The sequence below is a fragment of the Aulonocara stuartgranti genome (assembly GCF_965226115.1).
Source record: "Aulonocara stuartgranti genome assembly, chromosome: 13".
NCBI lineage: Eukaryota > Metazoa > Chordata > Actinopteri > Cichliformes > Cichlidae > Aulonocara > Aulonocara stuartgranti.
In genome coordinates this window covers 13,822,193-13,843,820 of record NC_138949.1, presented here as the reverse complement: position 1 = coordinate 13,843,820, position 21,628 = coordinate 13,822,193, and the positions used below count along the sequence as shown (strand labels likewise).

The 21,628-nt window shown below is 41.6% G+C and overlaps 1 protein-coding gene across 1 annotated transcript in view; it reads left to right on the top strand.

Annotated features, from left to right (window-relative positions):
* micu1 (mitochondrial calcium uptake 1) overlaps window positions 1–18,739 on the top strand; it is a 37,372-nt gene extending 18,633 nt beyond the window's left edge. Inside the window, exons 6-12 of the mRNA XM_082556606.1 lie at window positions 6,507–6,621; window positions 8,158–8,240; window positions 8,640–8,840; window positions 10,789–10,926; window positions 12,301–12,409; window positions 17,600–17,689; window positions 17,885–18,739. Of these exons, the coding sequence (XP_082412732.1) occupies window positions 6,507–6,621; window positions 8,158–8,240; window positions 8,640–8,840; window positions 10,789–10,926; window positions 12,301–12,409; window positions 17,600–17,689; window positions 17,885–18,045 (897 nt within the window). The 3' untranslated portion in view covers window positions 18,046–18,739. The remainder of the gene's footprint in view (window positions 1–6,506; window positions 6,622–8,157; window positions 8,241–8,639; window positions 8,841–10,788; window positions 10,927–12,300; window positions 12,410–17,599; window positions 17,690–17,884) is intronic.
* The last annotated feature ends 2,889 nt before the right edge of the window (window positions 18,740–21,628 follow it).

Here is a 21,628-nt window from a genome sequence, read left to right as displayed (position 1 = left end):
TCCGCTGCAGTAAGATACCTAATACTTGTAGTATTGTTTAAATGTCAAAGAGATTTGGTCTTTAAGCAGGTTGAATGCTTCTGTCAGTCAGCACTGCATGAAGATAAGCTAGTCATAGCAAAGGGCAAGTTACAGCCTGTTCACCATATCATGACTGGTGGTGCAATAATGTGAAGTAGGCACACACGCCCCATTGTCTGTGATCCTGTATCAAATATGCAAACTCCAACTCCACATTGTTATTGGACGTTGTGTTGGAGACCTTCCCAGTGCCCTTTGTAAAGCTTTGTTAGAGGCAGCTATATACCATGCCTTCCCTGCTGAATTATTGAAAGTGCAGGCTATAGTTTGCCTTGACAGCGATTATTAAAGACTGCAGCAATCCTATATCATTTATATATACTAATCGGACCCCAAAGTAAAGTCCACCTACTTTCATACATAAATAGTTGTTTTAAGTTTTGCAAAGGTAGAATAAAAAGGCTCGCTGAAATGATTTCTTTGTTAAGAGTACTGGTCAGTAAGACATGCTAATGGTGCTGTTCCCCTGCACTCTCACTGTCTTGCTTTACACGCACACCTCTCTCTTCTCATCTTTCATTTCTTCTAATAACAGCTGTAGCTTTCCAAATGCTTTGGCACTTGAGCTGTTTCCCAGCATGCACTGCTCTGATGCCTGTGTCTCACAGAGAAAGTAGCTGGTGGCGGCGCCCCCTCTCTGTGCATGATGTCATCACAGGGTGGTTTTGGGCCCAGAAAAAAGCCATAAAGGCTCTGTTAGCTGATGTCAAGGCTGAATTGGTATGCTTGATAGTCTGCACAAATCCATCCTCTGGACTGTCCGGGTGTCAGTGCTGCATGATCTCTGTAGAGCATGGTTTAGAGTTACTGGAGGCAGGACTTGGTTTGTACATTTAAATGTATGCAAACTGTTCCTACATGTTCTGGCTCACTGTGTTTGTAAAGCAACGCTGTCTTCCGGATGACCTCCACCGACGGAGAGTCGAAACCTGTCACTCAGAGGGAGTGCTGCTCCAATGGAAAACACGCCACTTGTCACACCAACTGTTGTCATGTTTACCCTTTCTGATCTCACAGGACGCTCCCAGGGCCTGCTGCTTGGACTGATACAGACCACTTTTTATATATATATATAAAATCCTAATGGTGCTGTTATTTATATATATATATATATATATATGTGTGTGTGTGTGTGTGTGTGTGTGTGTGTGTGTGTGTGTATTCTTCCGCTGTGTGTAATTTTCTACATGCTTTCTTTGTTCTCTGTTTTGTTGACACTGAAAGATCATACACAAAAATACACTGAATACTCCTGATCCTTCTCTATTTCTCTCTCTTCCACTCAGTTAGAGGTTGGTTTGTCTCAAAAGCTGGTCCTTTAATTCAGTTCAACCTGTCGTTTATAAGACAGCTGCCAGTCCTCAACGAACAAAATTTGTTTATTGAGCGTTCCACATCAGGAAGCATTATACTGAATGTGCTCACTGCATAAGTTATTAATGGCAAACCTGCTTTGTGGTTACCCCTGAGACCAGAGGTGGCTAATGCATTAATTTTCTCTCCTCCCACACACCTGCCGACCCACCTACAGAATGCAGTGTTTTGGTCCAATGATGCGATCATATACAGGGAGAAATTATCGTCTGCAGCTCAGTAAAAGATGAAAAATCACATCGTCTTTGTGTTTGTTGGGGTGCGTAGTTTGTGAATGGGGCGCCATGCTGTGTTGAAGATGCAGTGCAAGTGGGCTTGTAGGCTGTCAGACCATTCAGAAATATCAAGCTGAGACCTGGATTGACTTTTACCCTCAAGCAGGTCATCCTGAATTCAGTTTTCCCTGATACTCAAATCATTTATTGTACCCACAAAAGCGACAGTAACCTCAGAGCTACCACATCACATACTGCGGTGCAAAGGACACAACGGTCCTGATTCATTTTTAATGCATCTTTTGTCACACTCCTCCCGTCTTTCACTCTTTCTGCACTGTCGGTCAGGCTTTACATGTCACTGACCTTTTTTTCTTTCTTTCTTTTTTTTCCCAGCCAGTTCATCAACACGCTCCAGTAAACCACGTTATTTTGAAACTCACCTTTGCATTCAGATGCGAGGTCACTTGAGGACAGGCGTCACTCAATAAACACATAAACAGCAGAATGAGAGCAAATTCTCCCTGTTGCTGCCTGAGCCTTTCATCAAACCCTAGACTCATAAATTTGTGTTTTTATTATGGCAGTCATGGAGGAAAAAGAGTGAAAGAGCAGAAAATACATGGATGACAAATTATGTATTTTTGGTATCCAAATGTGTGTACAAGCGGATTACAGAATTATGTGAATTGTGTCTCATATCAGTCAGTTGCTTCAGCAGTTGTCTGTTTGCTTTTGTTATGACACTGGATGTCAGGAGATTTGATCAGTCTCATTAGCACAGATGTGTTCATTGTCACATCCTTAAGTATTTGGAGCATGCCCCCCTTTTTTTTGTATTTTCTCTGTCACTGACACAAGATAGGGTGAAGTGACTTTTAGTTTCATAATGAGCTTTTCTTCCCCCTTTTTTTTCACCTTTTGACATCTTGATTGCTGATCTCTAATTTTTTATAGTCGTGTACACATGCAAAACTGTGAAAATGAAATTACTGTCCAGATAATCATGTTATATACAGTTTGTTATTTGTAAAAGTAACAAAACACTAAATAATGAAGGTAATGCATTGAAGCATCTGTCATTTGATGATTGATATAGGGTGTCGATATAAGACTGCATTGCTGCAAGCTGTTTTGGTTTTATCAAAGAAATTAGGATCTAAAATGTTTCTATGGCAAGTTTTTAAGTATATCACTTTTAAGTGTTTAGAAAATGTTTCCTTAGTATTTGCGTGAAATGAATAATGAATGAATAATTTGGCCTTCTGCATGCATCCCTTCAGCTGTGCCTGGTTGTACGGGTCTCATGCTTAGTTTTCTTAAAGCTAGTTTAAATTTGGTCAGAGTAGCCATGGGCTATTCCTTAGCTCTAGTGCACTAGAGAGATTAGCCCTGACCAGACCTTTAACTCTGTTTGTCCATTTCTCCTTGCTACCAGTGACGCCCAGACAGCAGCTCTGTCAGTCCTGTGTTTCTGCCTCACCTAACAGGCTAGTCGGATTGTCATCTCTAGCTGAAACACAAGGACAAGTATGTAGACATGTCCAGGCTCAAGCCAGAAGTCTGAAAAGCAGCCACACTCACATGTATACAGACAGATATGAAGTTGGTACTGATTAAGAGATAGGTTTTAATTTACTTGATTGCTGCAGCAATCACGTTTACAGTCATTTAAGTGCTTTGGGAAAAATCTACCAGTGTTAAATACTGATTTAAATGTAGTTGGTGTTTTATAGGCATAATGTCCTCCCTGTTGAGCTATCAAAACTAATGAATTACTAACTAATTAGACACAGAGACGAAGTCTGTCTAAGGAATCAAGTAACCTAGTAGCTGCATTTTGTAGATAAGACTTTCTGCCTTTTATCTGATGTTGTACTCTGTGTGCATTTCTGTACTGTTCACTGGCTTTTTGCTGGAGAACCCAGTATTGTGTGTCTCAAGTCGGAAGCCGAGGCTTGCACTAGTGACAGAAAGATGGAGGATAAAGTGTAAGTCCAGGCATGATCCTTACAACAGAGCCACAGGATGGGGAGTATGAAACATGGAGCATAGGTTGATATTCACAGTGCCATACCTCCTCTTCTTCTTAACAGCGTGCACATTGTTATAGCATAGAGCGAATAGAAAAAAACAAACAAAGAGAGATCCCAAACGCTGTAAGCATTTGGGATCTGAGGGAATTACTGTATTACTGTAAAAGGAAAACATGTTTTGCTTAATGTGGGATTTCATAAGTTTGGGTCATTTGAAGTGTGAGATGATGGTCCTCTCCTCTTTACCCTGTTATACGTGGCTCCATGATTTCTGTAGAGGATTCTGGCTGTATAGTTATATTTTTTGTGTGTTTTGTGTAGGACAGTTGTAGATAAAGCTTGAAACTACAGTGGCATGCCTTCTTTTTTTGCACATGTCCATTCAGTACTGACTCTCTGAATTGGACTTTATGTATAATTCTCTGAATCCTTTAATGATTTAATGAAGTGTATGTCAAAAATGCCTAAATTAGTCACAATCTTACAATAAAAAACAATATTTTTCTTCATTAGTCTGTTACAGACTTATGAATCCCCAACCACCGCAGGGAGGCTCTTTTTATACCAAATCATCTTCATCAAGTAGTTTCATCAGATTTGTAGACGATAACAGCAAATCGAAAAAAAATTTGAAAAAACAAACCGTAGAATTTCTTATTTGAATATGTCATCTTTATACTGTTTTATATTAAATAGCGTAAAAAATTAGTTTGCTAATTTAGCATTGTCTTTTTGATTAATTTTAAATAGCATCTCAGTTTGTGGGAAGCTGGATTGTAATTGGATTTGTTTCACTCCAGGCTTTTCTGTGAGGATGCTGTTATCCTTGACTCAGACGAGTGAAAAATGTGATACTACCCCTAATGTGCTTGGTGCCTCTGCTCTGATCTTTATAATGAGGCCCAGTGTTTTTATGAGTCTTGGTGTACGGCCTTGTAGCTGTCCCATTGTGCCTACTGGCATACACACTCGTGCAGAAGTGTTTGTCTTTTCTGTTTTGTAGACTGGCATTACAGCTGCTTCTCACCTTGGACCCAGAGGACTTGTTCCATGTGTTATTGTACCCAACTTAGGGGACAGTACCAACCTCTTTCACTCTCGCACCTCTCACTTTATCTTGTTTTGCTCTTTCTTCTTCTTCTTCTTCTTCTTCCTTCTTGCATTTATACACACAGTTACACCAGAAAAGCTTGCAAAGCACCTGGAATTAAAACATTGCCCTTTGCTGTCTTTCTTATTCTGTCACTTCTTGTAAACCTGTATGATTAAAAAATAAATTTCTCTCCCTCTGATTTCCCCTTTCTCCCTCACTCCCTTCTCCTTGGAGAATGAATATATCTTAAGTACTAGTAGAAACTGTTGTTGTCTTTGTATCTCTGACTTTTAAAACTGAGGATAGACATGAACTGGAGATAGAGATAAACTTTATGCCCTCATACTAATTGTCTTTTGTTTGTATGCAATGAGAAGGGAGTCGGTCAAAGGGGTAATGATTTGAAAGATTTGATATGAAGGGGGTGCCACCAAATGTTTATATTTATACATGTTTTGGTTCATGTAGTTAGTATATGTCTGTGACCCTTGCAAGTGATAACATGAGATTAGCTTTGATTTGTAGTGTACTCAGCCTGCGTTTGTGATTATACTGCAACATGACTTTGATTCACTTCAGTTTAGATATGCTCTGTGTACACAAAATGTGATAATATGTAGCACAGCAAATCATAGTCCTAGTGTGATTATTCATTGTACACTAATTGTAGTTGCACACCGTGAAGATTGCAAAGCATAATTGAATTCTTAACTTTGAGTGGCATCGACCAATTATCTTGTTTTGAGCAAGATTGTTTCAGTGTGTGTGTGTGTGTGTGCAGCTATATGAATGCAAATCTGTGTCTTTGCCATTAAAGCCCTGCTATAAACAAAGCAAAAAAACAGCAGAGGCCATGATTTTGTTTTTCTAACAGTTGTTTTTCCTCCCTCCTCATACTCCTCTGAAATGGACCCCTTTACAGACGGAGGTAACTCCACACGGGCTCAGCGTTGCCGAGCTCCCTCCTCCACCCCTTCTTCCTTCTCTAGGCATGCTCTGTCCGTCTGTTTGGTGGAGAGCCCTACTAGTGGGACACTGTCTTTCAAGTCTGTCACTGAGTGTGTAGTGTGCATGTGATTAAGTCGCACTTTCATGCAGTGCTGTGGATATACACATGGAAAACATGTCGTTAACTGTGTGTTTGTGTGTGTGAGAGAGAGTTTAATTCGCCCTGTTTTTAATGATTAATGCTCTGGGTTACATTACAGCTATGTTTAACAAATGGTGTGTGCGTTTGTGCTGCAGTCTCTCGTGATGTTTTCCCTCTCTTTGTGTCAGTTTCTCACTGTGAGTACGGTCTCTGGTGGACAATGTTTTATACTCGAGCTGACTGCTGACTAACCATCATCATCCTCACCTGTTTGGCTTCATGTGTATGCAGCACTTGCATGACTGTTCATGTGATAACCCAGCTATATGAAGTGAACTTTTTATTGTGTGTGTATGTGTGTGAAAGACCAGAATGTGTTTAGATTTTTGTGTTTGAGCAAGTCTTTAATTGAGCCTTGGTCCTACACACACGTACACACACGTACTTGCTTGCACACACACAACTGCACAGCTATAGAGGCTGTAAGGCTAGTGCTGGATCATGTGGAAGGTTTTTTAATATAGCTTTTACCTTTTTGTGTGTGTGTGTGTGTGTGTGTGTGTGTGTGTGTGTGTGTGTGTGTGTGTGTGTGTGTGTGTCCTGACCTGGATGAGCAGAAGATTGCCCAGGAGAGGGAGAAGTTTGCAGATGAGGACAGCATATTTTACACACTGGGGGAATGTGGCCTTATCTCCTTCTCTGACTACATCTTTCTCACCACTGTGCTGTCAAGTAAGTACATTGTTGAAATGTGCAAGACTTCCTAGAATTGAAGTGGTTCACATGACCTGTCTCATTAAGTATAACATCTTTTAAATCGTCTGCATAGTTCACAGATCAGATCTCATGAGAGTCTCTTTTATGTCTTCTCTGCTCTCTACATTTCTACTTGTCAGTTAGGACAGAAAGTAAAAGAATGGATGTCTTTTGATACGACGTTATTAGGGAGGACAGGACATGTATAAGACGTGGATTTTAAATGTTAATGTGAGCTGACCAAGTCTGCTTACACAGAATCAGTCTTACCTTGATCTAGTATTGGTGGTTCATACAGGAAATAAATCGCACATTAATGCCTCCACTCCCAACGGGCCGTAGTGTTTGGTAATAAAATGAAAATGAAGCTCAACTCGTTCCTCTCCAAAGGCTAGTAAACTTTTATCCCCAACTCTGCTAGACCTTTTATTATAATCCGTTCATAGGGAGAAAACCTTAAGGGAAGTTTTCAAGGACAAGCCTTTTTTTAAAGCAGACGAAGCAGGATGCATTATGGTTGGTTTCAATCTGTTTAACACAGCCACAAAAAACAGCAAAGTAGATGTATTTTGCCTACCAGATTTAGATTTACACCTCATAGTGCCTTTTTAATAAAGATTAATCTTCCATAAAAGGCACTGAAGAATATTTGAAGCAATAAATATTCATAGTAGTTAACTGTACAATAACAATGTGAAGCCATGAAAAGAATTAAAAATTAAGGAGAGACTGTATAATATTTTATATTGCATGTTATTGTTTTGGTGTATGAAATACATGGATCGGTCCAAATATGACCACTCACAGATGAACACATAAATTTTGATTGTCACATCTGGTAACGGTGATTTTTATGTATTTGTTTTTTTTCCTGTGCTGGTGGATGGACAGACAGAAGCCAGTTGATAAAGAGCATGTCTAAAACTAGCAGTCTTGTGGGGTCAGCAGTGGTGAATCCCTGCTCGTGCTGCTCTGCAGCAGGTCAAACAGTTAATGAGGGATGGGGTTTGAAACACATCATTCGACTAACGGGGTTGCTAATAGGGCCTGGCACAAGCTACCAACAGGCACCTTCAGAGTTCGTTTTAAGTCCGTGCCTCGATGGCTTTAAGCTGTCTCGTCAGGACCAACAGCATATTAAGTGAGCGTGTTCGTAACATTTTGTCACATCAGGGTATATAGATCTTATATACATAGTCTCACAAAATATTACAGTTTAGATCAGGTTCCAAAAGTAGACAGTAAAGTTTAAGTTACTAATGTATTAAAGCAAAAGAAAATAACAGAGTGTGCAGTGTTTTTTTTAGCAGCTTCAGTGTTGGTGGAAGGCGGGGCCAATTTTTGCTGTGTAGTTAGAGGGTTGATTTCCCTGTGTGAGAACTTTGCGCCACCTTGAATGAGGAGAAGACTGAATATATTGTACAATTATGTGTTTTGTGTAATATTTGTAATATACTGTGTGTAATTGAGAGTATCTCTTCATGTGGCTTTGTGTGTTGCTCTTGTGTCCAGCTCCCCAGAGGAACTTTGAGATCGCTTTCAAGATGTTTGATCTGAACGGCGATGGAGAGGTGGACCTGGAGGAGTTTGAACAGGTTAGACTGACATCAGCAGGATGTCCTACGTGCAGCAGATGCACGCAAACCTGCGCAAAATCAACATATTAAACGTGACAGAAGCTTGAAAGAGCTAGCCCACATATTTATATTGAGATTGAATAACCAGAGTAGCTTTGATTGTTTTACAGTGACACACACTGACTAGCAATGAAGGTAGGCTCCCACACTGCTGTCCACCAGTGTGACCCTTTCTCAAAGAGACAGATAGATGCTGTGCTCAGCAGTCTGTGCTAACATCAACATATATGCAGCTCAGTTTGTCTTATACAGTCTATATAGTATATATTGTAGTGAATATATATGTAGTTTATAACTACCTCTAAAACTTAGTCTGCACGGACACTCTGGTTGACACTTGGCTCTCTGTATGTGTAGGTCCAGAGCATCATTCGTTCCCAGACCAGCATGGGTATGCGACACCGCGATCGCTCTACCACAGGAAATACCCTGAAGACAGGTGGCTGCAGCTCTGCTCTCACCACATACTTCTTTGGAGGGGATCTGAAGGGCAAACTCACCATTGGCAGTTTCCTGGAGTTTCAAAGGAAACTGCAGCACGACGTGCTCAAACTAGAGGTAACAAAAATGGAAAAATTAATGAGGAGATGATTCAACTTCAATTTTCCATCTACTGGTTTACTGCAGTTTGTGTACAGTTACAGTCCATTTGAATTTAAATGCATATTAAGTCTCTGTACTTATTAGGAGCTGCAGAGGAAAATGAATAGCTTTTTCACAGAGCCAAAAACAATCTCACTGTCTGTATTACATGTAGTTCCAGAGTCCAGTTAAATAAAAAAAAAAAAAAGTTTCTATCAGGGGAGAAGGAAGGAGCTAGTGACAGGTGGTTTTACACATAAATTAAAAACAAAAACGATGAGGAAGTCAGTAGCAACAGCTGATCAGTGCTGCTGAGCATATGGTTGAGCTGGTGTTTACCATGCCTAGTGCCTAAATGATGCTCCAAACCATAATGAGTGGCATTATCAGAGGCTCAGAGAACAGGACTCAGATCTGAGCATCTGCAAGAAAAGGAAGCATTATGTGTCAGGCCTTAATGATACCTCAGTAGTCATTCGGGGAAATCATAACACAACAGATAAGTTTGAATTTATTTTAACATTCAGCAACTTCATGTGAAAGCAGATTAAATAACTGCAGCCAACATGAAATGAGTGGTTCCTGAGTTTTAACTCTTCTTGAATTTAAGAAAAGCGATTGAAGTGGCTAGCATTTCATAGCGTTTTCAACAGTGTCTCGAGACTTTTTGATGTTGCTCTTATGTTCAGTGTGAAGGTGCTCTCCATCTCTGTAGAGAACGGCGCACCAGTGGCGGACAAGCCCGTTCTGGTGCTGCCAGGCAAACCCAACAGCTCTGGCCTATGAGCACAGTGACCAGTTTGTAGCTACATTGTACAACTCTTAACAGTGGTCATGTTGGTCCTCCTTTCACAAAAGAGCAGATACTAGTCCTGCTGCTAAGGTTGATCCCCTTTTACTCCCCTGTCCAGCACGCCGCAGGTCACAGCCTATCTCCTAGTATCTCCTTCACACAATTTAAATTGTGCTAGGGAAACAACAAACCTTACAGACACTGATCATATTGTTCTGCCATACTGGAGGCGCTGGACTACATGTGCAACCTGAAATGGCTGCAGGTAACATCTTTTGCTACAAGTAGTGACAAGGACAATAGCAAATGGAAAAACTAGAAAAAACAAATCAGTCTGGAAGGATTTTCATGCTGAGGAAACAAATCTTACTATTATATGTAGTCCCAAATTACCCTAACAATTAAATAAAAAAATGTTTCTGTGAGGGGGGAAGGAAGGAGGTAGTGACAGGTGGTTTTACACACAAAGTAAAAACAAAAATGATGAGGATGGTTTCGCAGGTGGTGTTGTTGTGTTGCTTCTCCAATGCATCTTTTGTTTCTTTCCTTTATATCAAAGCACATGAAATGGTTTCACAATGGTTTATGCTTCCTAAATGAACAGACTGATATCCCTGAGGTTTAACTGACTTTATGCTATACTGTAATCATCAGGTTACATTACAGGGTTACCTAGGAAACTGGAGCCTGGAATGTCTGCTAGGGACCAACTGTCAGCTTCAAAGTGATGCATGACGACTCTTTATAGTTGTAACTCTTATGCTTACAAACTTACAGGTCAAAGAATACGTGCCATTCTCATTATTATAATGTGGGGGGCTTAGTCACATCCTGCCTGCCAGAAATGCAACATTTCTAGAGGTTAACAAGTTAAGAGAGAAATGTCAAACATCCTCAGTCATAAATCAAGTGTGTTGACCTGACACAGCAGAGGCATGCTGTTGTTGCAGTGAAACATTGCAAAAATGCACATGCACATTTAATGTCACCAATGCCAGCTCCAGACGTGACTCAGCTTGAAGCCTGACATCAGTATTTACTGTTTCCCATCTCCCTGTGCGCTCCCTTACTAAAAATGTTGTTTCCTCCACATAGCACTTGATCTGTTTTTCTCTCTTTTTCCCTCCCTAGTTTGAGAGGAACGATCCTGTGGACGGCAGAATCACTGAGAGGCAGTTCGGGGGTATGCTGCTGGCCTACAGCGGCGTCCAGTCTCGTAAACTCAAGCAGATGCAGAAGGGGTTGAAGAAAATGTTTAAGGATGCACAGGTAAATAAATATGTCCTTTCGTCCATCCTTAAATGTAGCTCTGAAAGTCTTAGCCACTCCAGAGGTAAGATGCAGCGCTTGATGAGGTGTTCTGAGTGTTTTAATTAATTAGCCTACATGGGAGGATGTATGACAGACGGTGCATGCGTAAGGGAAAAAGAGACTGTGCAGGGGCATTGAGAGTCTTTGTGAGAGTCTGGATGAGAGGTAATACATCACTGGGAGTGGGCAGCACATACAGTGTCTGATCTTATCCACCTTACCAACTCAGTCTCTCCAGCCACCTCTAGCTCTATTTTGGGATGACCTCATATTGGTGCAGTTAGCTCTCTTCATTCCTCTCTGGTCGTCTCAGAGTCTTCACAAAATTGCACTGTGTTTTTTTTTTTTAGACATTATCCTCAGTTGAGTAGTCTTTGAAAGAAAAAAAAAAGACAAGACTATTGCTTTACAGCCACATTGCTTTAAGCATAAAAATTCTCCACAGACATTCGTGGTAATGTAAAAATCATAATTTCTAAATTTAGTACATGCTTATATCTCCTTCCTACTTCAAGTTCTTTGCATGAACCCCGTTTTTATGCTGGATCGGTTTCACGGTAACGAGCCCCATCAGTCAACTGACTGAAGTTACACCCATGCATATCGTATTCCCAGGGGTGTTGCAGCGAAATATGTCCCATTTCAATTTTTTGGAATGTAACGATGTGGACTGTCACAGAGCTGTTTGTTATACATTAAAGCACCACAGATGTCAGACTTAGCTACGATAAGGCACGTCTGATGGTTAAATACAGCGATTAGGAGAGAAAAGGAACAGAAAGCAGGGAAGTGACTGTTCCTCCAAGTCATGAGGGAAAAGATGCTGCTGCCAGAGTTGTCTCCCTAAGGAATTAAACAGCAGCAAGCATCGCTCCCTGTCTGTCTTCACTTCTTTTACTGTTTACCCTGTCTTCCTCAATCCTGCTGTCAGTCTGTCAGTATTGGCAGAACCTGTAATGTAAATGACTCAAGTATTATTTACAGCCCAAGACCAGCTGTTCACTTTTCTTTGCAAATAAGCTCATCAGCAGTGCAGCAGCTGTGTGACTATGTGTCTGTTTATATGTGTATGTGCGCATGTTTGCTTTAGGCTGTCTGTCCCCTTGTTGGTCTGTGGCACAATGTTTAACCATGTGTGTCAAAAGCTTATGCAGACTTCCTCTTGTCATTTGTGTCACACTCCTAAGGTCCTCCAAATGTGGTATTCTACAGTGGCAGCTCTTGTCTTAACAATAGTTGGCTGTTTTTCGCAGGTTTGGAATGCTCTAATAGCCCAAATACAAATGCAGGAAGGATTTGTAACAAATTTGTCCATTTTTCTTTGTCGCACAGGGCATCACATTTGAGGAGGTGGAGAACTTCTTTACTTTCTTGAAGAACGTAAATGACGTGGACACAGCTCTGAGTTTCTACCATATGGCTGGAGCCTCCATAGATAAAGGTACACCCACAGTCACCCTTTACTTTGACATTCTCTCCCTTCCCTAATTATCCCCCTTTAGACTTAACTGTTCTCCGTTTCATCGTCTGCATCTCATGGCTGTTAACACTCTGACAGCCAGATCTGCTTCCCACATCTTTTTTTTCCTGGCTTTTCTCCCAAACCAAGCTCAGCTATTTGTCATCTTTTTATCAGTCCATCCATTTATCCACCACTTCTTCCCCTGGGCCTGAAGAATTGTGCAAATTCAAACACAAAAACTGCTTATGCACACATGACAGATCGCTTTGTGCTCCTACTACAGGCTGCTGATGTCCCCTAAAACATGCCAGCATTATCACCGGGCAAGTGAATGGATGATTAGGGTTGAGTTAACCCACCATTAAATGGTTTCTTTCTCCATAAGTCCGTTACTGCAGGGTGGTGTGCAACAGCAGTTGAATACAAAAAACTGGACGATAACCTCTGGGACAAACAGGCCTGGGGAGGCTCTGCAGCCATCACTGGCTTGGATGAGCAAAGAGAAAAGAGCTTACAGTAGAACAGTAAACACTCAACCGGCTGGTGGGGCCAGTCACTCATAAAGAAACCTGCTGCTCCAAAGATACCTGCACAAAGTTGCATGGAGAAAGAAGGAAGAGCATAAACTACGTAAGATGTGAAAGGAATAATGATGTGGCACAAAATCACAGGGATATAGAGTGTGAAAGAGAAAAGATTAGATGGGCTCAGTGCATCAGGGAGCACACTGGCCCTCTGTGAACATCTGGTTCTAGGGGCACCCGAACTAGCCTGAACTATAATTTACAGTGGGGCAAAAAAGTATTTAGTCAGCCACCGATTGTGCAAGTTCCCCCACTTAAAATGATGACAGAGGTCAGTAATTTGCACCAGAGGTACACTTCAACTGTGAGACACAGAATGTGAAAAAAAAAAATCCATGAATCCACATGGTAGGATTTGTAAAGAATTTATTTGTAAATTAGGGTGGAAAATAAGTATTTGGTCAATAACAAAAATACAACTCAATACTTTGTAACATAACCTTTGTTGGCAATAACAGAGGTCAAACGTTTACTATAGGTCTTTACCAGGTTTGCACACACAGTAGCTGGTATTTTGGCCCATTCCTCCATGCAGATCTTCTCGAGAGCAGTGATGTTTTGGGGCTGTCGCCGAGCAACACGGACTTTCAACTCCCGCCACAGATTTTCTATGGGGTTGAGGTCTGGAGACTGGCTAGGCCACTCCAGGACTTTCAAATGCTTCTTACGGAGCCATTCCTTTGTTGCCCGGGCGGTGTGTTTTGGATCATTGTCATGTTGGAAGACCCAGCCTCGTTTCATCTTCAAAGTTCTCACTGATGGAAGGAGGTTTTGGCTCAAAATCTCACGATACATGGCCCCATTCATTCTGTCCTTAACACGGATCAGTCGTCCTGTCCCCTTGGCAGAAAAACGGCCCCATAGCATGATGTTTCCACCCCCATGCTTCACAGTAGGTATGGTGTTCTTGGGATGCAACTCAGTATTCTTCTTCCTCCAAACACGACGAGTTGAGTTTATACCAAAAAGTTCTACTTTGGTTTCATCTGACCACATGACATTCTCCCAATCCTCTGCTGTATCATCCATGTGCTCTCTGGCAAACTTCAGACGGGCCTGGACATGCACTGGCTTCAGCAGCGGAACACGTCTGGCACTGCGGGATTTGATTCCCTGCCGTTGTAGTGTGTTACTGATGGTGACCTTTGTTACTTTGGTCCCAGCTCTCTGCAGGTCATTCACCAGGTCCCCCCGTGTGGTTCTGGGATCTTTGCTCACCGTTCTCATGATCATTTTGACCCCACGGGATGAGATCTTGCGTGGAGCCCCAGATCGAGGGAGATTATCAGTGGTCTTGTATGTCTTCCATTTTCTGATGATTGCTCCCACAGTTGATTTTTTCACACCAAGCTGCTTGCCTATTGTAGATTCACTCTTCCCAGTCTGGTGCAGGTCTACAATACTTTTCCTGGTGTCCTTCAAAAGCTCTTTGGTCTTGGCCATGGCGGAGTTTGGAGTCTGACTGTTTGAGGCTGTGGACAGGTGTCTTTTATACAGATGATGAGTTCAAACAGGTTCCATTCATACAGGTAACGAGTGGGGGACAGAAAAGCTTCTTACAGAAGACGTTACAGGTCTGTGAGAGCCAGAGATTTTCCTTGTTTGAGGTGACCAAATACTTATTTTCCACCCTAATTTACGAATAAATTCTTTACAAATCCTACCATGTGAATTCATGGATTTTTTTTTTCACATTCTGTGTCTCACAGTTGAAGTGTACCTCTGGTGCAAATTACTGACCTCTGTCATCATTTTAAGTGGGGGAACTTGCACAATCGGTGGCTGACTAAATACTTTTTTGCCCCACTGTATATGAAAAAGGAAAGTTGGGGTCTTTCTTAAAAGTAGAGAGGGTGTCTACTTTCTGAATCCAAGGTGCAACCCTGATAGCTGAAGGCTCTGGGATTCACAAATTAGAGTGCGGTTTAAAAGGTAAGTGCTATTTCTGGATAATATTGTACTCTGAGGTGTTTGAGATTCACTGGGGGAGATCATTCAGGGTTCTGTGTGTCAGTATTTTAAAGTGTAGCATGGGTAAACTATGATCTTTCTTTCAGTACTTGATACAAATACTAATGTACTTTTTGAGGCCTTGCAGCCTCAGTCACTTTACACGCAACAACAATTAAGTCTGTAGAGAGCTTAGGCATTAGGGTGGAGACTGTTATAGGGCTATTAGCACTGTAATCCCTAAGATCATAGTTCATCAGAAGTGGGGGCACAAATCACAGCAAACTTTTTTGGCACAACTTCACCTACTTTCAAGGTGCATGGAGAGGATGAAACAATTCACAATGCAGGAACTCCAGCAACACTTAAGGAAAGAGGAACAACTTTACTGACTGCGGCTTGTGGCCTTCATCAGGGTCATCCACAAGCCGAAACCCGTTGGTCAGTCAGTAAAGTTGTTCCTCTTTCCTTAAGTGTTGCTGGAGTTCCTGCATTGAGAAATGGGTGTCATGGGCTGGGTCTGTGACCCAGTGTTTGAGTTTTTATATATTTTGGTATTCATTTGTGCCCTAGTTTAGTTCATCTAGTTAATTTCAAGGTTGCTGTTTAGTCCTTTGTTTCTTAGGTGTTTATGTCATCTCCTCCTGTATTCAGTCTCCCTTGTCTGTGCACCTACCTGGCATGCGTCCTGTCTGTGTGGTTATGTTCAGTTCAGGTCGCGTCTAATCCCCATGTTTCCTGTTTTACTTTGAAAGTCCGTCTAATGTCAGTGTATGTAGTTTCACTTTCCCTGTCCTGTCATTAAGTTCATGTGTATCAGCTGTTCCCCCTCATGTGTTTCCACTTCCCTTGATCATCCCTTGTGTGTATTTAGTCTCTGTGTTTCATTCAGTCTGTGTCGCGTCGTCTGTGTTCCACGCCTTATGTCATGTCAGGTTTCAAGTCTCTGTGCAGGTCATGGCTCATGATGCTTATTCTTATATTTCACAGTTCCCTCATGTTCTGGCACAATCTTGTTCATAGTCTCACTGTTAGTAGTTTCTTCCCAGTTTAGGTCCCTGTTCAGTTCTCGTTTAGTTTAGTTCATGTACTCCAGCCTCAAATAAAGGCTCGCTTTTTGTTTAAAGTTAATTTGGTCTGCTTATCTGTGTCCGCACCTGGGTCCTCCAAACACTCTCCACACGGTCAGCCACTGCGGACCGTGACAGTGGGGGCACAAACAGACATAAAACTTCGGTAAATATTTTTGAAGAGCGATTGGTGTAACTTTTTACAGTGGAGCCAAACTCCAGTTACTAACTGGCCTTTTTTCCCCCCCATTATACCATGAACACCTGCAGTGTATTGCACACCGCACAGTAGTAGTTCTTCACTTTGAAAAGTTGGTTAACTCATCCACATAAAAAGCGTCACAAAGGGGTTTAGTTAGGAAAAAACCCTGAAAGATCTCACATATTAAGACTTTAAAAATCGCCCACAGAGTTCACTGTGGTTATGCTGTTCTCAGTGCTGAAGAATTTATTTTCAGTGCTTACTGGTGAAAACTAATTACAAAGTTTAAATTAATTAAATCACTCGTACTGTCTTTATGTGGCTCAGCACTTTCATTACTACTCAATTCATTTGTCAGAAGCTGACAATGAAAATCTTTTTAATGTGAGAACAAAAGCGGCAGATGAGACCTGTGGCAGTTGTTTGAGGAGTCTGTTTCCTTCATTTGTTGCAGTGATTCAGTCCATCAATAGACCTCCATATGTTTTCGGTCTGTGCATCCATTTGTTCTGATTCATTTATGAAGCAGCTGCTGTGTTAAGGGAGCGAAGGGTCTACCCCGAGGTGCTTTTTCAGGCATTTGGTTTCAGTGGCATTTCTGCACAGTAACAAACCGCGTATGTGTATCAGTGTGTTTTTGACTTTGCGTAAAGCGGCTTTGGGAGGATGCTGTGGGTTCACAGCGAGCTGGCAGACACATGTCTGCGAACTCTCTGCTCCCTGCTGCCGTCCATGAACTGAAACCGTTTTTCTCCTCTTCGAGCCCGAAGCAGCTCGTGTCTCAGCTGAGCTTTTTAATGTCTTTGTTACTCTCTTTTCCTTTGCTTTCATCTTGCACTCAAGTCCACTGATTTCACACCCTTTCAGAACAGTTTCTCATGTGTGGGTGTGTGATCTGGATCTGCACAATGGCTTTGTTGAATATATAAAAGAAGGCCAGTAATGAGGTTCTTGATGGCGTGCTGGCTCATCTTTTTCTCTCACCATTTGCAGGGAAATTTTTGTCACGTTTTATTTGTTCACCCCCACTCGTCTTTCATACCTGCCCTCCTCCATTTGTGACTATTGGTAAATCCTGATTAAACTTACATCCTCCATATTTTCCTCAGTCCAGTTCCATTCCCAGCTGGATTTCCTGTAGCGGTCCGCTCTTTCTTCTCCTCTCAGCCCCTTCTTTCTCTCATGTGTCCATCCGATAGCCTCCCCAGCGAATTGAAACCCTTTTTGTTGATCCGAGCAGTCTGATTTGCACACACTGTTCTCCACTTGCACCGCTGATGTGCTGACATGTGTGAGTCTGTGCCTGTGTTGCTCTCACAGTGAATCTTTTTATCTGTGTATCTTTCCTCCCTCTGTCTCTCAGTCACCATGAAGCAGGTGGCACGCACCGTAGCAAAAGTGGAGCTGTCGGATCACGTCTGCGACGTGGTGTTCGCGCTCTTTGATTGTGATGGTAAGTAGCTGACAGTCTCATCATATCTCTCTGCTCTAAATATTTATGAAACACAAAGCCTCCGGAGGTAGAAATCATCAATAAATGGAAGTCAGCTCCTTCGTCTTACTTACTCTTCCTTTATTATTTCATCATCCCGCTCCCCTGTCCATCACCCCTCTCCCCCTTCTCTCCTTCTCTGTCTGTCTTCCTTAGGGAATGGGGAGCTTAGTAATAAGGAGTTCATAGCCATCATGAAGCAGCGGCTCATGCGTGGGCTGGAGAAACCCAAAGACATGGGCTTCACTCGGCTTGTGCGTGCCATGTGGAAGTGTGCCCAGGATACCGCCTGGGATTTTGCCACACCGAAGACATAATGTCACAGGAGACCAGTTGCAATTGAGAGCGGAAGACAGCAGGTGTATAGGGCAACATTACCAATATCATCAAAGGCAGTCTTGCTTGGACGGGTTTTAAGAAGTTTAATAGACAATTAAGACTGCAGCTCATCATCAATCATTAACGTATGTTGCTGTAGTTCCAGCTATCAGTATTGTGGCTGAAGCATCCTGACGCAGTGCACTGTGTCCTGAAAGGCTTCTCTAGTGTGCCTGCCTGAGGCATCATGGGTATTTGTATGTTTGAAAATATACAAAGTTTGTATGTTTGATTTTTTTTTTCATGTTTTATAAAGGAATGCAGAACGGTGCATCTGTTTGTCAAATGCTAAAAACACCACTTTGCTCTTCTGTATTTAATGCATTTTACAGCAAAAGGGCAAGACTAAAAGATGAATCAATCTAGTTTGACCTTCAGCTCTATAAAGGCTGCAGTATATCTGTTCTACGCTGTTAACATAGCCTGGATATTTCTTTGGTGGGACAAAGCAGAAGTCTGTAATGTCGTTAGCACCTCTTCACTCAGTCTGCATCTTTATTCCTATAATGTCCCATAAAAGATTAAGTATGCCGTCTTACCCTGTGTTCTTAGCATTATTATTCCCCATGGAAACACTTTATATACGACAGATGTTAAAAGAAGAACTCTATTAAAGATGCTACAATAATGTAATGGTGATGAAGCTTTTTATTTTTTATAACAGAGTTCTGCTTGACTTGTAAGTTGTTGTCCTGCCACGTTCCCATTTTCCCTCTTTGACAGCACAGTGGGGGGGATTAGCACGACTATTTGTTGGAGCACCTGGGAAGTCATTTGTCAAGTGTAATGATTTTTCAAGCAAAAACGCATGGCTGATTGTAACCCCTGGCTTTGACTTCATTCCAGACGGAGAAAATTATTGTGTGTCTGTGTGTGTCTATGCGCAAGAGTAGTCAGCATTTTTGTCTAATTGAAATGGGCAGTCCTCAGCCTCCGCTGCCCATTAAAAGATTGTCCTGCAGCCCTTCGTGCACACACACTGCTGCAATTTACCCGAACGAGCTGGCTCGCTCTGCCGCACGTAATACGACTGACAGACGGAAGTGGTGCTCGGGAGTGATTGCTAGGCAGGAGATCAGGTACGTGGACCTCTCATCAGTATTCCTCACCAATGGTCTTTTCAGAGTTTCTGTCTGGCATTTCAATAGCTCAGAAGTGGAAAATTATTTTTCTTTTAACATTGCATCACTTACATTCTGCTTTAATCATAGAATGGCTGTCCAGTGAAAGTCATGCATCTCCATTATGCCAGCTTTTAACATTAACTAGGAGAGTCTCATATCCAGCTTTGTGAAACTTTTTTTTTTTTTTCATTTAATCAAATTATTTATTGATTTGCTGGGCTTGCAAAGTAGACCCAAAAAGAAATGTACAGATTCTGTCTTCTGTGCTGTTTTGCTCTGCAGCACTTCCTTCCCCATAAGAAGGCCTGTGGTAATTCCTTCCCCATACAGCTGAAGATCATGTTTGCCCAACAGTCCGAAGAAATGTTGAAATTCTAAATAAGACATTTTAAAAGCTGTGGCCGGCCTGCCTTTTCCTAATTATTCAATTTCAAAGCACTTATCCCAAATCAACAAATGATGAGCTTTAAAACCTGCAAAGCAAAACACTATTTCCTTTTACTTTCTAAAACTCCCTGAAGGACCTCCTGACCCACTGCTGCTGCACAGAGCCTCCAAGTGCAACAGCAGCTACATCCGTGCTCAAAAACTGCCCAGTAACCGTTCTACAGTAACCACTTCTCAACAGTTCATCCATGTAAAACCTCGAGCAAGCACGCTCTGTCAGATTTCTCTGCTTGATGAGCGCTGGAGCATTGCTCAGTGGTTAGCAGTTGCCAGGCTTGCAAAGGAGGCTATATTTGGAGTGACTACAGACCTCAATCATAAGTCAACAGCTCTTTTTGTGCATTGAGTTCATGTAGTATTTCCTCCTTGTGCGTACATATGAGCTTTATGCACGGGGTGTGCGCTGTTCATTCAGTCTAAGCCTGAAGCTTTTTGCACTGAAACCAGAGAGTATATTATTTATTTGGTCATATGCGGTTTCCTATCTGCCAGATATTATTATGAGTTAATGAAAAAATATACTCTGCAATAAGAATAAGAGATCAGCTAGTCGGCTGCAAATTATTTAGTCTCGCAATCACTTTTCCCACTTGAGCATAAGGAGTTAAGAGGATAAAATGTAAAAATAATTTAAACAGTCACTGACTACAGTAATATCTGCCAATCCAATCCACTGCGATGAATCCACTTTTCACCAAAGGCTGTTTGTAGAGTTTTACGGGGAAAGATTAAATATTCAGTCATTTTCTGATACAAACCAGACATTTTTTACAGCCACTGCTGTCAAGAACAAGTTTTTACTGCCACGGCCACCCAGCTGTTCATGTAAAGTTCACTGTAAAATACAGATAAATGTATAGTTTAATGTCCCAGAGGGAAACCTGCTTGTGTGCAGGTGAGGTCATGTCTGAGTTTCTTTAACAGGAAAATGTGATTACATTGTAACAATATATTGATAAACATTTCAGTTGAGAATTTTTCATGCATACCAACCCAGATGAAGTACAGTAATACTGAACTTATTCATGCTACCCTATCAGGGAAAATTTAGGTGGTGTAGTGGAGCAGTGGTTAGCCTCACAGCAAGGAATTTTCTGGTTGAAACCTGGTAGTTTCAAGCTTCTCTGTGTGGAGTTTGTGCCTGTTCTGGTTTCCTCCCAAAGCACTGTGACACTGGTGACCTGTCCTGGGTGTAGCGCACCTTTTCACTTTATGACAGCTGGGATAGGCTTGTCCCCACCCTTGCCTACAATCTAGATAAGTGCTTAAAAAAGAAAGAAAAGAAAAATAAACACACAAAAAAAACCCCAACATCTCCACTGGTTGTTTTTTTTAAATTGAGAAAAAAAATCCCTGATCATCTGGTATAAAACCTGAAATCTAAGCATGGACAGTACATAGTGTGTAGAACTGAGTCTTTATCTCTGTTTTCAGAGTGGTGCTAAATTGCTGGAATATCCCTTTAGCCGCACATGCTGATCTAACAGGCCTCAGTTCATTTGAGATGACAGACTTATGCATCTGTGTTCAACAGATGAAAAAAACAAACAGGAAATGAGCTGTCTGGACACAAACTGCCCCGAGGAATCGGGTGACAGTTTACATACGTTGACTAAACGTCATGCTGAGGGCAGTGCTACTCCACTGCCACCTAGTGGCAATTGCAAAGTAGATTTCTAAAGAATAAGTTGCAAAAAATAAAGCCTGATGTAGCAAATATGATACAAATGTAAACACATGCAAATTAATTTATTTCATTAAGGTTTAATAAGCACTCAATTTAAAAAGAAAATATTTTTTTCTGGCTGTTATTCCACAGTTCAGGGTTTAAAGGGTTAACAAAGTTTAAAAATATGTACTTTCTAGACCGTTAATTTGCCAACAACAATATCAGCACACACGCAACAACTTGGTATGTGCAGATACTAAAAATTGGAGTTCCTCTCCAATT